The 22,404-nt window shown below is 34.3% G+C and overlaps 4 protein-coding genes across 4 annotated transcripts; 2 read left to right on the top strand and 2 right to left on the bottom strand.

The window, feature by feature from the left end:
* Window positions 1-457: 457 nt before the first annotated feature.
* On the bottom strand, window positions 458-5,810 carry TRIADDRAFT_53557 (uncharacterized protein; the record flags this gene model as incomplete). Its single annotated transcript, XM_002109442.1, has 11 exons — window positions 458-494; window positions 536-645; window positions 990-1,141; window positions 1,225-1,490; window positions 1,620-1,744; window positions 1,884-1,965; window positions 2,107-2,225; window positions 2,317-2,364; window positions 2,480-2,692; window positions 3,108-3,808; window positions 5,759-5,810. 11 exons carry the CDS (start codon window positions 5,808-5,810, stop codon window positions 458-460), a joined length of 1,905 nt encoding a protein of 634 aa, XP_002109478.1.
* A 1,104-nt stretch (window positions 5,811-6,914) lies between these two features.
* TRIADDRAFT_53556 (uncharacterized protein) lies at window positions 6,915-10,230 on the top strand (the record flags this gene model as incomplete). Its single annotated transcript, XM_002109992.1, has 8 exons — window positions 6,915-6,936; window positions 7,046-7,189; window positions 7,633-7,814; window positions 8,191-8,304; window positions 8,639-8,678; window positions 8,955-9,491; window positions 9,632-10,035; window positions 10,153-10,230. 8 exons carry the CDS (start codon window positions 6,915-6,917, stop codon window positions 10,228-10,230), a joined length of 1,521 nt encoding a protein of 506 aa, XP_002110028.1.
* A 1,077-nt stretch (window positions 10,231-11,307) lies between these two features.
* On the bottom strand, window positions 11,308-13,499 carry TRIADDRAFT_21647 (uncharacterized protein; the record flags this gene model as incomplete). The annotated part of the gene is made up of 7 exons (XM_002109441.1): window positions 11,308-11,446; window positions 11,585-11,654; window positions 11,833-11,988; window positions 12,140-12,298; window positions 12,452-12,616; window positions 13,103-13,261; window positions 13,355-13,499. Coding segments are annotated over 7 exons (993 nt in total), but the record flags the coding sequence as incomplete, so codon positions are not given.
* Window positions 13,500-18,076: 4,577 nt separating this feature from the next.
* Window positions 18,077-20,586, top strand: TRIADDRAFT_53554 (uncharacterized protein; the record flags this gene model as incomplete). Its single annotated transcript, XM_002109991.1, has 10 exons — window positions 18,077-18,116; window positions 18,692-18,819; window positions 18,990-19,098; window positions 19,217-19,340; window positions 19,471-19,639; window positions 19,791-19,895; window positions 19,985-20,080; window positions 20,196-20,230; window positions 20,323-20,365; window positions 20,497-20,586. 10 exons carry the CDS (start codon window positions 18,077-18,079, stop codon window positions 20,584-20,586), a joined length of 939 nt encoding a protein of 312 aa, XP_002110027.1.
* Between the last annotated feature and the right edge of the window lie 1,818 nt (window positions 20,587-22,404).

Below are 22,404 nucleotides of genomic sequence, written 5' to 3'. Positions count from 1 at the left end.
CAGTTAGTATCAATATAGATATTTGCTCCTTGATTGTACAAGATAAGGCGATCATGGGAAATTTAACGTGTAACATCCAAAATATAGATCTATAGGTATATACATATACGCGTATATTCCGAAATTTTAATTGTTCAACATAAGAAATTTTTACTATACCCTTACAACCCGAAAGGATACAATACAATTAATTTAAATCGATCAATCTCTTGCCAATATATATATATATATCGGAAATATCATTAGTAAATTTTATTTGCTATCCAGTATTGTCTAAATGTATTAGTAAAGTAACACGTCATTTTCATGAATAAATTACACTGTAGTCATCCATACGTTTAAGCATGATTTTGTGCATTCTCTAAGCAGGTCTAAGGAGTCGAACTTTATTCTTCAAGAACAATCGAAATTCTTAAAGTATTTGCTCGTAATCTAAACATTGAATCAAAAAGTTTAATTATTTCAAGTTTAATTCAATTTGGCAACAGCTATTCCTAAGGAATAAAGTAAAATCAAAAATTGTAAAAAATATAACCTTTGAGAATCGTTCTTGAACTCTAATATATACATTCCTGGCCTAAATGCATTTACTGTTCCAGTCATCATGTTTATATGTGAATTTGTTACAGCAGCTGGAACTAATGCCTAAGATAAGAAAAATATCAAAAATTATTTTAACACTTTAGACATGAAAACAAAAAGAGCTAATATCAACGACTGAAATAAACTAAAATTATAATATATATACAATTACTTGTTGTTCGCCGTCATTATTTTCCTTGTAATTAATCCCAAATAAAATAGGCTATGAAATAAGAAATCTTCATTAATTATATATGAGCGAGAGCAAATTGATTAATGGCTGATATACATTTGAAGTGTGATGTACAGTAGCTGATATTAATATTTTTGCTCGAATTTTTATATTAAATTTATTTATTTAAGACCGTAAGGATACTAATACTACATAAGTGTAAGTGCTTACAGACCTGCTCTGTAAGAAAATTCCATTTCAATGTGCGATTACTAGTAATATTTAGGGGTATACGAAAGCATTCATTGGCACCAATTTCGATTTGTTTATTCATTGGGTGTGTTTTACATTCGGCTGTTCGATCGGAGGTAGCATCATCGAATTGATCTAGTAAAATAATGCGAATGTTACCGCACACTTTCTAATTACTGTATATAAAATAGCTACAGAATACAATGGAGTCATCAAACCTTGCTTATCGGTAAGAGTGTACTGATTTGTAGTAAATACAATTCCATTACTACTAGTAAGATCTGCATCATCCTCTGCATCGCTTTCACTTTCGTATATAAGTTGTCCTCTACTGTTAGCTATCAGACGGTACCGTTTCTCCTTAGATAAATCTTTTTCAGGATCACAAGGAATTGTAATGACATCGCTAACATTTAATTTTTCAGTTTCAGGTGGTTCACCCAAGTAATTCTTATAGCACTTTTGACATGAGCGAAGAGGTTTACTATTGCACCGGAATAATTATAGAAATGAAAGATATTTAATTTAAATAAATATGGAACAAAGTTATAGAAGTACAGTCGTGTATTACTATGGTTATGGACATGAACTGAATAAATAATTATTTATTTACCGATCATGTGGAGTTTCAATCCAGTAATCAGAACAGCTATGGCAGAAAATTTTCCCGCATATTCGGCAATGATGTCGTCTCAAAAGTACAGAAAATTGAGACGAACATTGCATACATCTTGCGACCTTTTGAAAAATGTCAAAAAGCAATATTGCATCCATTAAACTTTAAGACGTTTGTTGTCTAAAGTATATTATGGTTCGTATGTACTCAGTAGAAGGACTAAAATCTTAATAAAACTAAGTTTTTAAAAGTGTTGATTACCTCGCTATCTTTAACCCATTTTTCTGCTATTTTAGTTTGTTGCTTAGACGAGTCTAACTTTCTCAACAAGTTGCTATTTTCTCTACAAAATTTACGGTGAAAATTTGAAGGAAGCTCTTTCGCACATAAGACTATCTATAATTAAGACTTTAATGTGCTGCTGCTAATGATTTCAATTTAAATAGTTTATATCGTTACTAGAACATAGATAGTCGATACATACCTATTAAGTGACATTAGCTTTTCTTTTAAAGTAAATTTCTCATGTCGTAATTGTTCCAACGCTTCGCATAATCTCTTTTCACTTAAAATACTTCTTTCCTTAAAATCTCCAAATTCAATCTGCAAAGTATAGCAAGTAGCCATTACTACAATACAATGCCTGCTGCAGTTAATTAATTGTAGAACATACTGTAATAAAACTATTACAAACCTTAAGATTTACTCCGTTAGCCCTCTCTCTATCTCTACCCCGTGTTACCTAGTTAATTAGAATGATTAAGGCCAATATTATTAATTATGTCTTTCGGGGTTGATAAAGGTAAGTTATAATGAGAGATTAATGCTATTAACGTATAACATATGATAATTTCTACCTGTAAAAGTTCATCCTCCATATTGATCGCTTCTTCTTTAGTTTCTCGTAACTGCTTTTGTAGTCTCGAAATTTCGGTATCATAGTTTTCTTTCATCGACGCGATTTCTCCATTTTGATACTGCATGTGAGAGTTCATTTCTTGCATATTACATTCATATTGTTCTATCACTTCCAAAAGGTGATGTTTTTCTTTTTCATATCGATTGATGGTCTAAGATTGAGCATGAGAAAGTACAATATAAACCTTTCGTAAGTGACTAGGAGCTTACAATGGTCACATGATCTCATCCATAAACAAGATAATTAGTTTTTATTAATAATTTCATATTTGGACTATTACCAAATAGAGTACGTTACAATTATTTTCTGATGCGAAAAAACTTTACTAAAGCGATTGTTATTACTGTTCTCCTACTGCTACTTGTATGTACCAAGGTTAATATATTGTATATGTTATATAAAAAGCTGTACAACTTTACATTATATGAGTAAGTTTGATATTAAAATTATTTCTTCCTTATTAAACTATTTACGATGAGATAATAACGCAACCAATAATTCAATTCTAGCCATAACTACACGAGGAAATTATTTTTCTTCTAGATGTAAATTAAATTTTGACTTACATCGAGCGCCGTTTGTTTTTCTAAGGCATCCGAACTAGCTTCAAATCTTAAAGCGGAGGCTTCACTTTCGACCGAATTTTTAAGCTTTTCTAATTCTAATTGCAAATCATCAATAGTGGCCTGGCTATTATCATATTTTGTTTCTACTTCCTTGATTTGGTTTCTTAAATCACAAGTTTCAGTTATCAAATCTTGCATCGGTTGGCTTAGATTCAAGTGATGTGTTAAGTCGTCGATATGGCATTGTAAATTGTTCTTTTGTAAATAAGCTAATAAATTCTTTCTAATATCATCCATTATTATGTTGGTGTTTACTTGTTGATGATTTCTTTCGGTCTTGATTTCACTCTCCGTCATAGGCAATTTTTGATGGTTTGGTGGATTAGTGATTTTATTATCTTGATCATTTGGTACATCATCGGAATAGTCAGGATTATTGGCCAAAAGTTTGCTAACATTTTTAACTAATAATTGTTGTTTATGATAGATTTTGGTTAAGTTATTCCAAACGGTATTTAAATATCTGGATTTATCAAGCGCTGGTGGCAGTTGATTTTTTTCAATTTTGGGAATTTTTTCAATTTTAACAGCTAAACTAGCCGTACATTGAGCCATCTTTTGGCATAAATCAATTAAGTTCTCTACCTGATCTTGGTCGATTTGTTGTGCTACGTTATTATTTGTAGAATTTCCTAGATGTCCTGCGATAATGGATAAAAAAATGTAGTCAAGCAATGTTTTGGAAGTATTTTACAAATGAATTGTGTATTATTACAGTCTTTAGGTAGTCAAGATTATCAGCTCTGCCATAATAGCAATTAAGTTCTACCTACTGTATGATTTGTACGATCCTTTATCATGTCTATGCATAGTATTATCTTAGTGATAATAATGTATAGATATGTTAACATATATATATATATATATATAATGATTAACGCTTGCTGTTGTTGCAATGTTATCAAGGTCTATCTATGATTTTTCTATTGCGATAGTCCACTATCGTTAATTACTTGATCTTGGTTAAGTTCTCAGTTCAGTAGTCCAAGCCATTACAATGATATTACAGTACAGTGATGATGAATTTTAGATATGACTATTGGTCGGAGTTGTATCTGTGATCCTTTACTGCATCGGTATCTGTCACATAGTCATTTGAGGGTAAATTACATATTCGTTATTATCATCTTTGATGGAATTTTTATGGTATACAGTACAGTCTATGCAAATGTAGAATATTATCATGGCACATTCACGTAGAATTGAAATGTGTCGCTCGATTCTTGCAGTACTATGAATTCTATATCAGGCCAGACATTGAAATTATTTTCAGTTCGTGTAATGGCTAAACAACAGTATTCTGTAGTAGAAGCATCAGAGGTATTCAGAAGGCGATAACTGGATTCATTGAATTCATTACTTGTATTAATTAATTTATTAGCCAAGAAAGATTAATACTACTGGATGGGAATTTCATCAGTTATCTAATCTAATCATGGCCGTAATAAACATTTAAAATACAAAAGAGGACGCCAAATAATCCTCAGCTTGCCTGAAATAAAATTTCCGTTGGAGCCAATACGAATGTTATTATTACAGCATTTGTTCTAATTAGAAGTTGATCGTATGCTATCGTTCTGGCTATAAAATTTTGTTGAAGTAGTTTAGAATACGTCTGTTGGCCATTTCTTAATATAAAATGACAAATTCTAAAGGTCTACCAGTCAAGACGATTGATGGCCAGTTATCGTTCTTATTTGTTCATTCTACTAGATTATAATTATTGATAATCTTTACAAAGTGAATGGCCATTGCATCGTCTATATGAAATATCATTTAACTAGATCAACTGTAGTTGATATCTTGAGAGAAAGTTCAGAATCATGCTAGTGATTGCTCATAACAGGTACAATATTGACCATCGTCAAGGACAATTAGAAGCTTTGGTAGTCCTTGCGATTGTCTATACTGTTGATACGTCGAAAGTAAGTCGACAGTAGTCAATATCTTGATGAGAAAGTATGTTATTGGTTTGTCATCACCATTACAATATTGACATTGTCCAGGACAACAAGAAGAGGGAGGGCTTCTTCTCGTGGTCCATGCTAGCATCTATCCCTATTTAGGTGTTGAAACTAAATCGATTCTAGTCGGTAACTTGAGGAGAAAGTTGATGCTCTTCCAACGTTAGTGTTTAACCATAGCCGATTGCTATCATCGATAGATTAAGAAGACTGCTTGAATTCTACCCTATATGAAAATTGTTTTACTCCACTGTAACCTTGGTATCGAAAGCATTTGACCTAGATCGTACAACTGGTGTAGCTCGTAACTTTCCAATTAGTATCAGCGTAGGTCAAGTGATGACTTTACCCATGTACGCCTATCTGAAATCTGTACGAGATATTCAGCTAGAAATATTTTTCCGCCATTGTACAATATCATCATTTTATGTTAGCATCATAGTTATGACTGTGATGACATCTTTAACACTAATTCTAGGGCCAATTCATGAACAACGTAACGATTATATACATATATATATATATATTTAACAATCACAACATGAAAGAGATGGATAGAAGAGCTATCGACTGTTGAATGGCAATCAAAAACATCCAACATGGATGCTTTAGAATGGTCAAACTTACCATTCTCATCATCCGGTGATGGATGATTGGTAGTGTCTTGCATCTCAGCCATATTAATATAGTACTATCGTTCTGCTGTACACTTCAATATCGTGTACAGCCACTGGCTAAAGAAGAAAACTGCAAAGAGTAGAAGAGCGATGGCCAAGATTTCTCCGATGTTTGTCGTTGGTGTTGTTGGCCAACGCTTTTAAAATTAATTAATTAGACAACATTGTTGGACTTTGACTATCGCAATTGACCTTTGTGCAAGAATAGTCTTTTAAGTATGCCCCTTCTAGCTACTGTACTATACATAAGATAGTGTATTGTATGGGCAGCAAGTGTTTTTATTGCCAGGCCTGGATACAGACGTACAGCAGGTACAGACGACACGGTTGGCGCTGTTCTGTCCCTTGGTGGACCGGGAACGGTACTAGTACCGGTACTGGTACCGTCACTGGTACCGTCACTGGTACAGTACCGTGGTGTTGTAGTAGCCCATGGTGGCACTGTCAACCTTAACCTGGACAGACCAACCAACAGCATTGGCACGCTAGCAAGTGCCCTAGCCACATAGTGTATACTGTAAATACTCAGCGGCAGCGCTCTCGACTATGTCAAGACCTTTCTTGTGATTCTAACCAGCTTGTTGCAAAAGAGGATTATTTGAAGTGAAAGTGGATTCAATCACAGTCTCATTTCTGTATAACGTAATCATGATAGGATATTATTGAATCAATTGGAGTAACCTTGAAAATAGCTGCAAAAATGATGGATACAACCAGCATCCGGTTTCCAATCAACCATGCTAAACTGGCGCGGACCATGTCAGAGCTCTTGATGCTACTGTAGTACTCAGTCAGTAGTAAAATACCATACGATACCCTAGTCCAACACCGTCAAGGCTAACCTCGTCCGCTAGGCTGGGTCACGGACGACCATGGTGAATCGACCATGGTGTGCTGTACTTCGATACTGTACAGTGTACAGTACACTTACTACAGTACTGTATACTGTACTGTCCTACAGTATACTGTACTGTAATGTCTTGTACACAGTACAGGACTGCAACTTGCACTGTACTGCCCCAAGACCACTGGAATGCCCTCACTATCCACTGTGGCAGTACCCACAATCCACGGCGCCCTACTGTTCTCCGCTGCACATTGTCAAGATGGCTACTACACCGGCATCAGGTTGATCGAGCAATTTCATCAATATGAATGACTTGTATTTAATAAATTCACTTTATCCTTGTCTGTTGGATACATTATATGTAATGAATCATAAAAATTGATCTTATAGGCAAGAAATCCAAAAAAATGAAAGGCAAAACGGTCAATTTGACCGAGTTTCTTGCTGATGGAAATGATGGCAAAGTTGCCAATATTCTAACACAACGAAAAACCAGTGATTGGTCTGAAAAAGACGATTCCCGTGGTTATGAAGGTGACAAAACTTGATTCTATCTACCCGGTCATTTCATGTTCGACTTCCTTCTTAGATTGGACATGTGGATAGGCCTATTTTTATCCTATAAACTGTGTTGTACAACAATAACTTGATTTATTATACTCAGATACATACCAGTACAATTACAAATTTCTCATCAATGTCGATCAATTGGATACGGCATGATGCAGTCTTTATAATCTAGGATTGCGATGCTATGCATTAAATATTCAAATACTTATCTATCGTACTTGGTAGATAGAAAAAAATAGTCTTATACAGTATCCATATCCTTCTAGCACCTGCTAGAAATGGACTTTTCTCCCTCGATTGTGCTCTACTCTTTAACATTCATCATTTCTACACTATTCACCAATTTCAATGGCTACATCTTGATACAAAATTAATCTTCCATCGTCGTCATCATCGTTCATTTACAGATAGGCGGAGTCAGCCCACCATTGATACATCCATGCTACCAACAGCTCCAAAAGCTGCTCGTGCCTTGGCTGGTATCGATAGGAGTAGACTTCCTACTAAGCCACCTTTTACTGCTTACATTGCTAATCTTCCTTATGATGTGACTGAAGAAGATATTACTCAATTCTTCAAGGATAGCAAGGTCAGTTCAATATACTCTACTTGTTTTGCAAATGATCGACTACAGTATCTATCTGACATTCTGTGAAGTAGAACTTCATCATCTTGATTACCTTACGCATTGATCAGAAATAATGGATTGAAATACACAACTACCTTACTTGTAATCTTGTTAACATCTTACTGTAGTGATGGTGATAGGGAATAGAAGTTTGCAGCCAATTAATTACATTGTATAACGTTGACTACCGTATATAATGTCATGTTCTGTTAACAAGAGGAATATATATGCTTTCTCTTCAATATAAATGACATTGTAGATCGATTCTTACGATACTTGTAGATATTGGAATGATGTGATAAATCAAGTAATGATTGTCTATTTTCGTTATACGTAGGTAAACTCTGTTCGCTTACCCAAAGGCACAACGGATGGTAGACCAAGAGGATTTGGATATACCGAATTTGAAGATTTAGAATCACTAGTTAATGCGATGTCACTAAATGATCAGGTGAATTCGAATATTCAAAATGATGGGCGTCTTGCTAATTTGACAGACCTACTGTATCTTTAAAGTACTTTATTCCTTCAACTTGACTTTCTGATCATTAACTAAACTATACGCGCGTCAGTATATTATGGTGGTCTTAACAATACATAACTCTCCCCTATTACTGAACGCGTATACAGTATGTCATGCCGTTTTGACATATTCAAAGGAAATAGTTGTTATCATAACTGACAACTTGATGATTTTTTTCATTATTTTTAATTAAAAAGTAATCTATATGTAATCCTATATCTCTAAACAAAACTTATATCTTCTATTCATTTACCCCATATAGTTACTGAAAAATCGTAAAATCCGTGTGGATATTGCTGGAGGTAAGGTTTATAGACTAATTAATTAAAAGATTAATTATTATTAGTACAATAAATAAAATTTTTTTTATCCATTAACTGATGAAATCATTACTGTATATCGAAAGTTATGTCTTAAAAATCTTAACATCGTATGCTTAACAACGATTTATTATTTATATACTGTCTATATTTGTATTTTCCCATCTAGTATGTACTCTTTGTCTTGTTGTTTTGTTAGTTCATGTGGTAAGTCAAAAATTGACCTTGTAATTCATTTGTTTTTCGCTAATCATACAGGTGATAATGACAGAAATAATTTCAATGACAGAGGGAGTAGAGGATCACATCATGATAGATACGATCGTGGTGAACGAAGCACCGATAGCGATAATTGGAGACGCGCCGGACCACCAACAGAGGACTTTCGATCGAATAGGAGACAATATGATCGTGACGATGACAGATTTGCTGGTGTTGGTAGTCGATACAATGATGGAGGGAGCAGTTTTCGCGGAAGAGAAGATCGATTTGGTAGTGGAAACCGTAGATATAATGATTTTGAATCTTCCGGACGCGGAAGAAGAAACTACGATAGAGGTGGTTTTGGAGGTAGATCTTCACGATATAATGGGGATGACGGGAAAAGACGTGGCTTTGATAATTTTAGATCATCCAGATTTGAAAATGGAGACGAAAGACGTAATTATGATGTTGATAATGTAGATGGTGGTAGGCAATCAAGGGAGGACAATGATTCTGTGAGAAGAGATACAGAAAGAGCTGAAAGTAGCGATAACACTAAGCAGGGCGATTACGAAGAAAAGAAAGAGAAAGGTTAATGGATAACCCTAATATGACTACTATGCCTTCATATGAATATCTGCTGTATTACTATAGATGTCACCAGCTACAATTTAACCTAATAACCGTAAATACTGTTTAATTGTTTAACCGTTAATATCACAAAATTCTAGATGCACCACAAAGACGGGCACTCAATTTGAAACCTCGATCAAAACCTATAGAAAATAAAGAGGAAGAAGTCAACCGTTCATCGTCAATCTTTGGTTCAGCCAGGCCGGTTGATACGGCAGCCAAAGAGCGAGAAATTGAAGAACGCTTAGCTGTTGCTAAAGATCAGACGAGTAAAGACGATGATCAGGAAGCAGCTGATAAGACAACAAGTGCAGATCAAGATCAGGACGATGATAATAGTCGAGATGACAAAAGTAGCGATAAACGATATGGATTCAGCAGTGATGGAAACTCCAGAGGATTTGGTGGTAGAGGTCGTGGCAGAGGAAGTCGAGGAGGTGGTAGGGGTAGGAAACCCTATAGGCCTGTGGAGCTTAAGAAGTACGAAGAACCACCGAAACCGGTTAGAAGATATCAAATTCTTTAATATTTATTATTGTAACACATGATTATTTTACTCGTATACCGTTAAGATTTTGAAGTGCCATCTAAGTTAGCATGTATCTTAAATATTGGGTAGGTATTTAGTCAAGAAAGTAAATTCGCGGCTTTGGTCGGCGATGAAAGTGAAGGTGAAGATGATGAAAGAAAAGAGTAAATAATGGGCAAGAAATATAAATGTAGTGACACTTATTTGGTGATAAGATGATATTGCATTAGAGCTATCATTTTAAAAGTGTACTATATAATTCAATTTATTGGAAATGCGCTAATCAAATGCTCATCATTAATAAATTTAATTTACAAAGAACTGTGCAAAAACTAATATGCTGTACTACCGGAAATTCAAACTGGATATTTGGCGTAATTGATGTGTGCTGTTCTTTGATAATATTATTTCTATACACAGTAAACGATGACATATAACCTTTAAATTCAGGTGTCTTCATGATTTATTTTACATGTACGATAACAGTTATACGACGAATATTGTTCGTCGTTTGTTCATGTCTTAAGTTTTGAATGGATTGCAATCGATGCTGGAGAATCAAACTACTGTATAATGTAACTTTTGTTACTCAGTATGACTGTGATATCATGTTAATCTTTTGTTCCCTGAAAAGAGTCAATAACGAACGAAACTAATTCCACATGTATAATAAAACAGATAGTACGAAAAATATAAACGGTATACGACGTAATTTATCTTTTGTCCCATTGAAATTTATTGAATGTAATGGATCAAAAATTGGAATTTTACAGTAAAATTTTATGTACAGCAAAACTACTGTATCTGCAAACAGTGAAGTAAGAAATTGGTTTAGCCAACACTGCAATTGCATGTACAGTATATGCTCATCTCATTGTTTGATTAAAATTGCTCAATGAAGCATAGTGTTCAATCCAGAATTTTCCTTCTAGCTTTCAAAAACCTGAAATGATTTTAGTACTTTGCAATAAATTTGCTCATAAATACTAGTACAAATAATGATAAATATCGATAATATCTAACACAGAGTAGATAATTTGATTGAGATACTTAAAATAAAGAAAGGCATTAATTATAGAGCTTTACAGAGATAAATTTTGCTAAGTGTGAGTACTTTGTGATGAATTTGTTAGTAGATATAGGTGTAAATGATATTACTATCATATTCGATAAAATCGGTTTTAGTATGAAAGTTTAAACTATATTGTAAAAAAATTAATTTCGTTTCATATATAAAGTATCGTTTTATGTAGTTCGCCAACTAGATTTGAACTTTTTGTCCGCAGAACTTGAAAGAATTATCAGCGCTGCTGTATGTTTACTACCACAGGCTATACGACCTATCTTCTTATCACGAAATCCTTCCACTTCCGTCGGTGAAGATCTGCACAAAATAGGATAATCAAAATTAATGATCACAAGTGGCGCTATAAAATGTTTCCTTGTGTATTTATAAAAGTAAACGTTTACCTTGAACATATAAAACTGACTGCTAAGTAAAACTGTATCTTTATAACTATACCTTTGTTTACAATCCCCCAAGCCTAATCTTCCATCGGTCTCCAGTCCCCATGCATATAATTTACCGTTTTCTATTATTAAAAATTTTCGAGGAAACGACGTAAGATTGGATGGAGAAATTTTAAACTAATAGTAGTATTTTACTATTTGTAACTATTTCCATTAGAAATTCCATATAGATCAGAAAGCGTATTTGATTAAAATTATTACGTCAAATTACGTCTATGTCTATTAGCAATATAAAAATACCTGTAATAGCTGCGGAATGGAAAGATCCGCATGACACTGATACAAATCTTTTACTTGTATTGAAACTAATGCGGTAAGGAAGGTGAAATTTATTCATACTCGGTGCAGCTATTTGTCCATAAATATTACTACCGAAGGCGTAGACAAGGCCACCGACTACAAGAATGTAGAAAAATTTCCATTATTTAGGAACGATGATACACGATTGGGTGCTTAAGTCTATACTACAGTTGCTTACAGATACTATTTTTGCAGAAAATCGCTGTCATAAAAATTTCGTTTCGCATATTAAATGTAACAAGTATACCTGTCAGTATGCATGTATGGAGATCTCCGCAAGCAACATCCATAACTTTAGCTTTCTTTTCTCCTATATGAAGTATAGTGGGTTCGGTTGAAAGATTATAATTACCTAGACCCAATTGGCCGTCGTCACCAAGGCCCCAAAGAAATAAATTTCCTTTTGCTGTGATTGATCAAGTAATTTAAAACAAAATTAGGACAGAGATTGAAATTGAAGTAAAACCCAAATTTAAATTTAAGTTATAAGTGCTTACGTAGCTTAATTAAAATAGTATTGATAGTATTACGTTATCATCGATAATTAATCATACAATACCTGATAGCGCAGCAGAATGATATTTACCACATGCAACTTTGATAATGTTTTCATCATTTAATACAGTGACTAATTGAGGCTCGGCATACGGCTCAGTATCACCAACTCCTAATTGTGAGTTTGAGTTATCGCCAAACGAATATACACTACCTGTATTTGTCACAGCTATCAGGATGCAATTGATAAGTGTTTTAATTAATTTTAGTAATAGTATCTATAAGTATTTTTAGTTGTGCGACAGCTACAAGTACTTAACATTTAACATTACGACTAACTTAGCAGACAGACTCATTTAGTAATTATTGTATATATACGTTTTGATCAGATATGATGTGGATGTCGTTGCAGTTGATCACAATAGTTTCAAGGACAATAAATTTTTCATACGTACTAACCCAAAGTGTGATTGTATCCACATGCAACACTGAAAATAGTATATGCCGAAAGAGAATGAACCAAAGCCGGACTCGTTTGCTTATTCTGGCATAAGTATCCCAGGCGATTAAAATTTTCAGAACCTTTACCCCATGTGTAAAGTTCACCTGAAGCTAAAATTTTTGACAGCTTATAAGTTTCTCAAGCCTTGTTAAAATAACATGAATAATATTTAAGAATATTTATATATTCGAAGTAAAAATCTCTCTTTCTAACATGTGACAGCTGCGGCATGTAATTCATGGCAGGAAATGTCGATGACGTTACTACTTTTAAAACTAGCTATCTTAAGGGGTGCAAATCTACTACGTAGATTTCCTTGTCCTAAAATGCCATATTTCCCTAAGCCCCAGGAATAAACCTTGCCATCTTCTGCTCGAATATTTGAAAGTAAAGCCTTAATTATTATTTTCAAAAGGTAGTAAAACATCAAGTACAATAAGGTTAAATCATTATTACAAAATATACCGTTTAATGCGAACACTGTATGTAAGCCACAAGCTAATCTTTTAATGTTATATGCTAACAAAGCCTCAACAACTCTAGGAGATGGTATATCAATATCTTCTCCATGACCTAATGCACCGTTTATTCCACTTCCCCAGGTGTATACACCGAAGACAGATTGATCAATTTGTGCAGAATTAAGAACGATTAAATGATCAAGTTCGGCCTAAAAAAATTTGAAGATTTTTAAATTATTTATTTTCTAAATTATGTCTGGATGATGGAAAATGCAATATAGGGTCAGCTAAGTATTACCAAATCGTCTACTGATTGTTCTGTATTAATTATTAACTCTGTCTTGGCATCTTGGAATAATTCTGTTGTAATTGACTTATCGTCGATTCCATTGATTAATTGTTGTAATCCTATTATCCATATATCGAATTCTCGTTGCTTTTGGCATACTATATCTAGCGAACGATGGAAGCCTTCACTATCCGAATACAGTAATGAGAAGGACAGAGTCTATCTCGTAAAAAGAAGACGATAGTTTTATTAATAATAATAATTAGTTTATATCTTGATGTAGAGTTATCACTTTGATATATTAATAAAAGAAAGAAACCTTTGATTCTGGCATTGGTTTGGCTAGAAAAACTTTTGTTTTTTGTCCTAATAATAGAGAATCCATTTGCGAAACTAGGATTATAGTTTCTTGTTTATCTTTGCGTGGAGAACTCCAACTGATGCCAGATAAGTCTATAAATTTAAGAAATCAAAGTCAGTATGAAAATAAGAAAAAAGTCAAACCGACTCTCTCGATGATGTACGTACTTTGCACTTATAGATTTCTCTATAATTTGCACTACTTGACATTAATTAATTTCCTTACATTGTTATGTATTACATGAATTGCGTGAACTCTGAACTTACCTTTTGCTAGCCTAAAATGCCTAAAATGCGCTTTTCCCTAGAAACATAAGTGTATACATTTTATAGAATATAAATATCAAGATGGTTGAATAATTGCAGAAAATTAAATGATAAAGCACTAAATTGATGTAAATAGTGAGTAGCACACAGGAGATTGACTACAGTACTTTCAATTTTTGTTATAGAAACTATGACACGAAAATTTAGACTGAGGTTTCAATAAGATACAGTACATGTGCGTAATCTGAGCGTGCATATTGAATAACTGTGTACAATGTGTAAACGATTTAATCTATTATATAGAAGGTTTGTCTTCATCGCCTATTCAAATGGTAATCTCATTCCATAGTAGGTAGACGCAATGGTATTGCAAATATTAGGTCATTTGGTTACAGCCGAAATTAGGGCTGAAGGTGATCTGATTAATTTGCGTTTCAATATAAGTTTTAAAGTATAGATGTTTTCAGAATTAGAATATTCTTGTTACTCCTATGTGATAATTTGCAATTCTGTAGACTCGTTTATTTTTGGTGGCATACTTAGGCATACTCATATTCTAATAGTAATATGTACGTACGTTATAGGGCCTACTACTATAGATTATATAGATAGCAATCACAATTTATGTTTCCAAACCAAGATTGCAACATACACCTATATCTATTTTCAGTATAGTAAGTCAGAGTTATTCCTTTATCGATGATTAATTGATATCTAGTACAATAAGCAGGTTATTTAACCAATAGATCACTTTAGATTCTATTTTTGAAATAAAATGGTTTGATTTCTAAGGAAATAACTCCTATTGGAATTATTTACTTATTCATTTGAAGTTGAACGTTTATTCTTAATTTGTTTCCTTGTACGAGCACATACTGTTTACTGTAGATTGCATAAAGTTTAGCCATATGCTATTGTACTGTAGCCTACAGTAATGTAGAAATTGATCTTTCCTCTATACCTTCAAGGTAAGCGAAACCTTGATTATAGATTATTGCAAATTAAATTTTACATTATAGTCGTGACACATGTTGAAACTTTAGCGATATCGACGTTATCTGCATTTACACCATTAGCAGACCCTAATTTATATTAGACAGTTGTACTGTATGTTTTAATAGCTAATATTATGTAAGTATTGATGTTTACGTAGCTATGCCATAAATTGATTGAGTTTTCAGCAAGATTTCTATTTTGTGGTTTGGCCTAGAAAAGACTTATAGTTACTATGAGCTCATGACGATGAGAGATTGTCAGTCAGTACTGGAATCCGACTGTTTGTCAGTGGATCGAGAAAGACATATCTGACAGCAGACTAGGGCGGTAGCTATATTTGAAGGTTACAACCCTCGTTTAGGTTTGGTGCCTTTATCTGCAGTATATGACACAAGTAACAGAATACAAAACGAAATCTTATATCTTGGCATAAAATAAAAGTATGATTGATTATCTGATGTATTTGCCTTTGTCGATAAATGGGGTGATTGAATTTATATCATGATAAGGTTGAAATAACTGTACCATGATGCTTGAGGCAATGCTTTAATCTAGTCATTCAATTTTTAAGGTTGATAGCACCAGAGATAAGATTAATAGATGTACGGTACATGACTATCACAGTCGACCGTTAATTAATCCAAGTCCGCTATTCTATCACATACAGTAGAGTTAGAATGATACCATAGTCGATCATAGCATTACTTCCTTACTATAGTAACCCGGTATGATGACAATCACTTACATTTCTTCCCACTTTAAGCAAGGAGTTTCCTCCTATCATCTCTTTCAAGGCATGGACAACTTGGTTTTCAGTTGTCATTTTGGAATCATTAAACGGCAAGGCAGGGCATTAATACTGTTTATACAGTATTATCAATATCGATTCCCTTATTTAGTCTAGACTGCTAGGAATAGATTCAATACGCTAGCATGAGCTATCGTTGTTAGGTAGAGCCGTAAAATAGAGACCCCTGACAGGGCTAAAAAATGTTGATTTCCTGACGTCAGAGTTTAGGTCGCTAACTCCTACATTAATTTAAGTCCACTCTACTAACAGTAGTTACTATGCATAACTTAGCATAAGACCACTTGTGTGATTGACTTTAACGAATCCCTCCACCTTCGATTGGCCTGTCCAGAGGCAGATCATCCGTCTTTCCTTCTGGCAAACACGTTTTGTTGTTTTAAGGATAGTTCATATTCACGCCTGTAGCTGTTAGAACTTTTCAAGTACAGTAGCAAATTAATCAACTATATTTAATTTATTGATTTAATAGGATAAAGAAATGTATTTAGAAATTAGTCCGAGTAAAAGACTTCAAATGGCGCAATCGCTAATCCCTATGACGACAGCTGGACTACGGGCGTCCTTCTGGTAGTCCGTCAAAATAGTTAAGAGTAGTGTCCTCGTGACTCATGGCACCGGTAGTTGCCTAGCCCATGGTAACAATAACACTACAACTGGACACAGAATTTGTGCGACGACTGTACAGACGGATGACCTTCTAGTGGTCCGTATTATTAACGGTCGTTAACAGTACAGTAGTGTACACTACTTGTGAGTTCTTGACACCGGTAGTTGCCTAGTCTATGGCCACAACACTAAAATCGGACACAGAATTTGTGTGACGACTGTACGGACGGATGACCTTCTGGTGGTCTGTAAGAATAGTATTGTAGACCCCAGTAGTGTGTACTCGTGAGTGCGTGGCACCGGTAGGTTGCCTAGTCTATGGCAACAACACTAAAATTGAACACAGAATTTGTGTGACGACTGTACGGACGGATGACCTTCTGGTTGTAGTAATAGTAGTTCACGTACAGTAGTATACTCGCGACTCCGTGACACCGGGAGTTGCCTAGTCTATGGCAACAACACTAAAATTGGACACAGTATTTGTGTGACGACTGTACGGACGGATGACCTTCTGGTGGTAGTAATAGTAGTTCACAGTAGTATACTCGCGACTCCGTGACACCGGGAGTTGCCTAGTCTATGGCAACAACACTAAAACTGGACACAAAATTTGTGCGACGACTGTACGTCCGGACAACCTTCGGGTGGTCTGTAATAGTAGACCCCAGTAGTGTACTCGTGAGTGTGTGGCACAGGTAGTTGCCTAGTCTATGGCAACAACACTAAAATTGGACACAGAATTTGTGTGACGACTGTACGGACGGATGACCTTCTGGTGGTAGTAATAGTAGTTCACAGTAGTATACCCGCGACTCCGTGACACCGGGGTTGCCTAGTCCATGGCGACAAGACTAAAACTGGACACAGAATTTGTGCAGTACTGATTCCAGTAGTCTGCGCAGCCGTAATCCCAACAACGTTTATGTTGAAACTAGAACAGGGCTGTAGTTTGGCTACAACAACCAACAACACACACTACATTACAAGCTCGGTACGAAACCTATGAGTAGTTTGCAGGAGATCCTAGTAGTTACAAGCAATCCATAAGAAGCTCGTTAACGATCCTTTTATGCCGATTTCTAGTGTTCAATTCTACTCTCGATTCGACACTGATATAGTTATGTGCGAAATAGTATTGAATAGAGCTTGTCCAGTTCACTTTTCAACGCTTTGATTAGTTCTAGATAAATTTTAGTAAGTAACAGATGTACTCTTGTACAGTACACTAAGCTGAATAACTGTGTTGATAATATAATTTGCTTTAGTATATCGAATGTACTGACCTGTAAACGACAAGGAATTCGACAAATAGTTTGCCTAAACCTTTACTATATATACGTATACAACATTAACAAGACCATCATCACAGAAGAGTGGCGTGTACTTATATCATCATGACTGATGCTAAGAGATACAAATTCTTAGAAAGAATTGGTAAGTAATCCTTCTGTACAGGCGTAAACGCTCATGAATAATATTGTGGTCTAATTCATCGGATATCACGAATTGTCCACAGTAGGCTACACATACTGTACACAACTAGACCAACTTATACCACTAGTAATACCTTGTATATTCTTTAAGAAATGGATCTTATAACGTATCATAGCATCCTGACTTTTAATGCGGTATATTTATTTAAATACTACGACTTATGTTGGACGAGAAAGCCAATATAGAATTGATTCTAATGTGATTGCTTACTGATAATAGACTGTTAACAGTAGTGGTTAACAGTCACTTGAGTTAACTCTGTTATTCACCAATTGTAACAGTAAAGTTAGTATTATTCACATTCAATAGAGATTATGGTCGTTAATTTTAAATTACTAGTCATCTTGACTTTGGATCGCAGGTTACTGTTATACTATGAGTTATAAACATGCTGAAAATTACAACGAAGCATAATGTGATTAATATATGAGAACAATTCTTAATTAGATAGTTATTTTTTACACTTCGGTAATTTAGTGCTAGCTATTGATGTACGTACTACTCTTATTCTCAAGATGGCAAGGATAATTCCAATAATTCTACGACAGTTTGGACTGCTGAAGATTCCAAATCTGGCAATATGATAGCCATCAAGAGAATCAATTTGGAAAATAAATGCATTAAGGACCTTGAAATTTTACGGGTATAAGGATAGCTATACCTCACTTTAGCGGTTCAAATTCTAATAAACATTTGTGCAGTGAATAGTCATCATCCACTATCTTATCTTTCACCTAACCATGACTATTATCACAACGTAATCTACTCGTACCCAACCTAAATTACAAAATATTGAATTGTTTATGGCATTAGAATGAAATTGCTGCTGTCAGATCGTTTAAACATCCTAATATTATTTGCTATTACGATGCTGCTACCGTTGGGAACGAAACTTGGTTATCAATGCCTTACTATTCATATGGTAAGACTGCTAAATTTATTTTTGTCGGAAATACTATTTCAAAAATTGTTTTACAAGAATGGTCCATCCATCAATACTTGTAGATCTGGTAATGAGATATTTATCTTGTTTGTTATAGGATCGTCTGTAAATCTATTTGCAATGGATATTCTACCCAATCAAAAGGAATTATTACTGATGCATGTCTTGCGCTCAGTATTGAACGCGCTAATCTATTTACACGAACTCGGTTATGCACATAGGTACTTAATAATATCGTGGTTAATAAGGAAAGCTTCATACTTCATTATGCTTCTCTACTTAATACAAGTTGATTACTGTTGCTCACTACTGAAAATTAAAGGCTATTATCTGCTCATATATTTTACAAAGGGATATCAAAGGTAAGAATATTTTAATCTCAGCTAATGGAAACGTATGTTTAAGCGGAATGGATAAAGCTACTAAGAAGTCCACCTTTAAACAAGACTGGGTTGCTCATGAATTCATTGAAAGAGCAGCTGATAGCGTTGTATGGGCTGCTCCTGAACTTCTTGCTCAAGTATGTACGATTCTACTATGCTTTGATTTTTGTCGATATTTATTGTAATAAGTTGATTACTGTTATGATACTAAAAGGCGAAGAATGACTTGTGGATATGGAAGGAGATTCTTGATCAGTTTGATGAATCTTGCTTATTTCTTGCTTGTAGGATATACATGGCTACAATTGTAAAGTTGATATTTATAGTCTTGGTATGACTGCTGTAGAACTGGCCTATGGTAGGATTCCCTTTGATGATATGCCAGTAACTCAGGTAGATACAATTAGACAAATACATTAAGTGTCAATTTTTATATTAAATAATAAATAAAATGTTACTCAAGTATCTTATTACTATCTAAGATTTTATTAGAAAAATTAAATGGTATTTCCCACGCTAGAATTCACAGTTTTATTCAGAACACAACGGATGTAGTATTTTCGAACTCTTTCTATCAGGTATGAATATATCGCCTCTTGTAATCGTATTAATAGATTTAAGAATGGGATAACTCATTCATTTGAAGTAGACCAAATCCATTTTTAAATTAAATGCATAATTCCTAAAAATTAGCTCCTTGATAGCTGCTTCAAGTCAGACTCAGATAGGTTAGTTTGTGTCATAAAATATTTTGTAATATTTCTTTACTATCGCTCTATCGAATAACTATAATAATTTTTTTAAATTTCGGATATCATAGATGGTCGGCAGTCCAGCTAGCAACACATCCATTCTTTAAGCGGGTAATGACGAAGTAGCTGCTATATACGATTGTATTGCCTACAGTAGCCAATACTGCAGTACACAATCTTCGTACTACAATGGACTTTTGCTATTTGGGATGCAACTGACATTATTTGTTATTGATTTATAGATTAAAATAACTAATGAAGATATCCTACAGGAATTTCTACACTTAGCCAAGCCCATTAGTGAATTTAAAGTGTCTGAAGGTGATTACTAACTGATAAGACCATACAGTACAGTAGATCCTCTATTTTGTTAATAAATTTACTAAATACTGTAGATGAAAATATTTTATAATTATACCCGTGTTCAACTTTGTAATAATAGGGCATATTTATAAATTTTGCTCACACATCCGTGATAAAATTTTTCAGCAGATATAGGCATAGTATCAGAGAGACGAGATAGCATCGATGAAGACTGCGGATGGCAATTCTGAAATGATATGAAATTCCTGTACCGTAGATCAACTAATATTGAAAACTTGTTGTATACGATTTTACGCCTGTAACAAGCTTGCTTTGGATAGCACTGTATAATTATTTTTACATAGTGGAGCAATTGTAATTATGTTATCAACAGAACGAAAAGTACAACTGAAATGTCTGTTGGAACTTTAAAGTACCGTAAATACAGAGAAATTTATACATTTGCGATTCTCTCGTTAGCATGACTTTATACCTGATGTAATGTATAATTAATATTGGATATAGTCTACATTCGGTTTAAGGGACTTTTTGCTTCTAACTTGCTGCAATTTTATAATGCATTAAGTTTGTTTTAGACGTTCTTGTAAATGTAAATATACTACATGCCATACAGTCCAAACAAGCGCTTATATAATGTAATGGTATGATGTAATGATAAAGTGTTTTATCCTCTGAGTCCATAATCGTGCATGCTAACTGCCTTTAACTTAATAGCCAGCGTGATCTTACAAACTATAGATCATTAATAATATCCTATCAAGTTTTACAGGAAATCTCAGATATGATGAGCTTAATTGGTCTCATTGAGGAACAATAATCAGATTAGGCTGTCAGCTTTAGTATAGAGTATATCCGCCGTACAATAACTATCAGACAATACTGTGCAGTGTGCAGTGTACAGTACAGTATATTCGTCCTAAAACGTAGTACTGTACTTTTTTGCAGAACTTTTTGTGTTCTTCTTTCATTACGTTAAATTTAGCCTGTTACTGTACTGATACTTAATGCTCGAATTCGTGTGTAAAATGAGGTCTTTTGGCATAAAAATCGTCACTGTATGAAGTAGAGTTTCCAGCTATTCCAGTGTAAAAGGGGTTTCTGCTCTTTCACGTCAAAGTCGTGACTGTATAGCAGGAGTATCCCAGTGAATTGCGGCCTGATCTATGAGAACGAATGAGAATATGTAGACTTGTACAGTACAGTATGTAATATGTTCAGTGGAGAAATTGAACTATCTCATAATAGTACTGTAATATGAAATGAGCTTTGTAGTCATCAACAAAGGTGTCAGTTGACTATCTATTTTCATATGCTCAGATGAGTTCTTCATTTTTCTTGACAATTTAGTACTATCAACGAGAAACGATCGATTATTAATTAATTAACTTCAAGAAATGAAAAACGAGGATAACAATGTACTGTACGTATTTTCTTCCATACTTCGGAGGAGTACAGTAGTGTAATGTACAGTATTATAGTAAGTTTCATAACTACTTTATACGGTACTAGCCAGTGTCAATCCGGCCGGACTTTCGGCACTTAGCGTGTAAATCTATTACTGCACCTCAAAATATCTATCTGAGTAATCTGACTATCCACTCTCCGTTTGGCTGTGATTGTACTGTGGTACTGTGTATACTGAACAGTCTGTAGCTTGGTGGCTTGCATTATACAGTACTGTACGGCTTATCTACGTACATTCTACATTTTGTCTAATGCATAGTTCACATGTTCCAAATGTTCACGTGTGCTGGGGTATATAAAAAATCAAATTTCAATTTAAACTTGAAAATTGAATTGAAGTTCACGTTAGACTTGTCTCTATT

Source organism: Trichoplax adhaerens, genomic scaffold (assembly GCF_000150275.1).
Source record: "Trichoplax adhaerens TRIADscaffold_2 genomic scaffold, whole genome shotgun sequence".
In the NCBI taxonomy this organism is placed as follows: Eukaryota; Metazoa; Placozoa; class Uniplacotomia; order Trichoplacea; family Trichoplacidae; genus Trichoplax; species Trichoplax adhaerens.
This window is presented reverse-complemented; position numbering and strand designations above follow the sequence as displayed.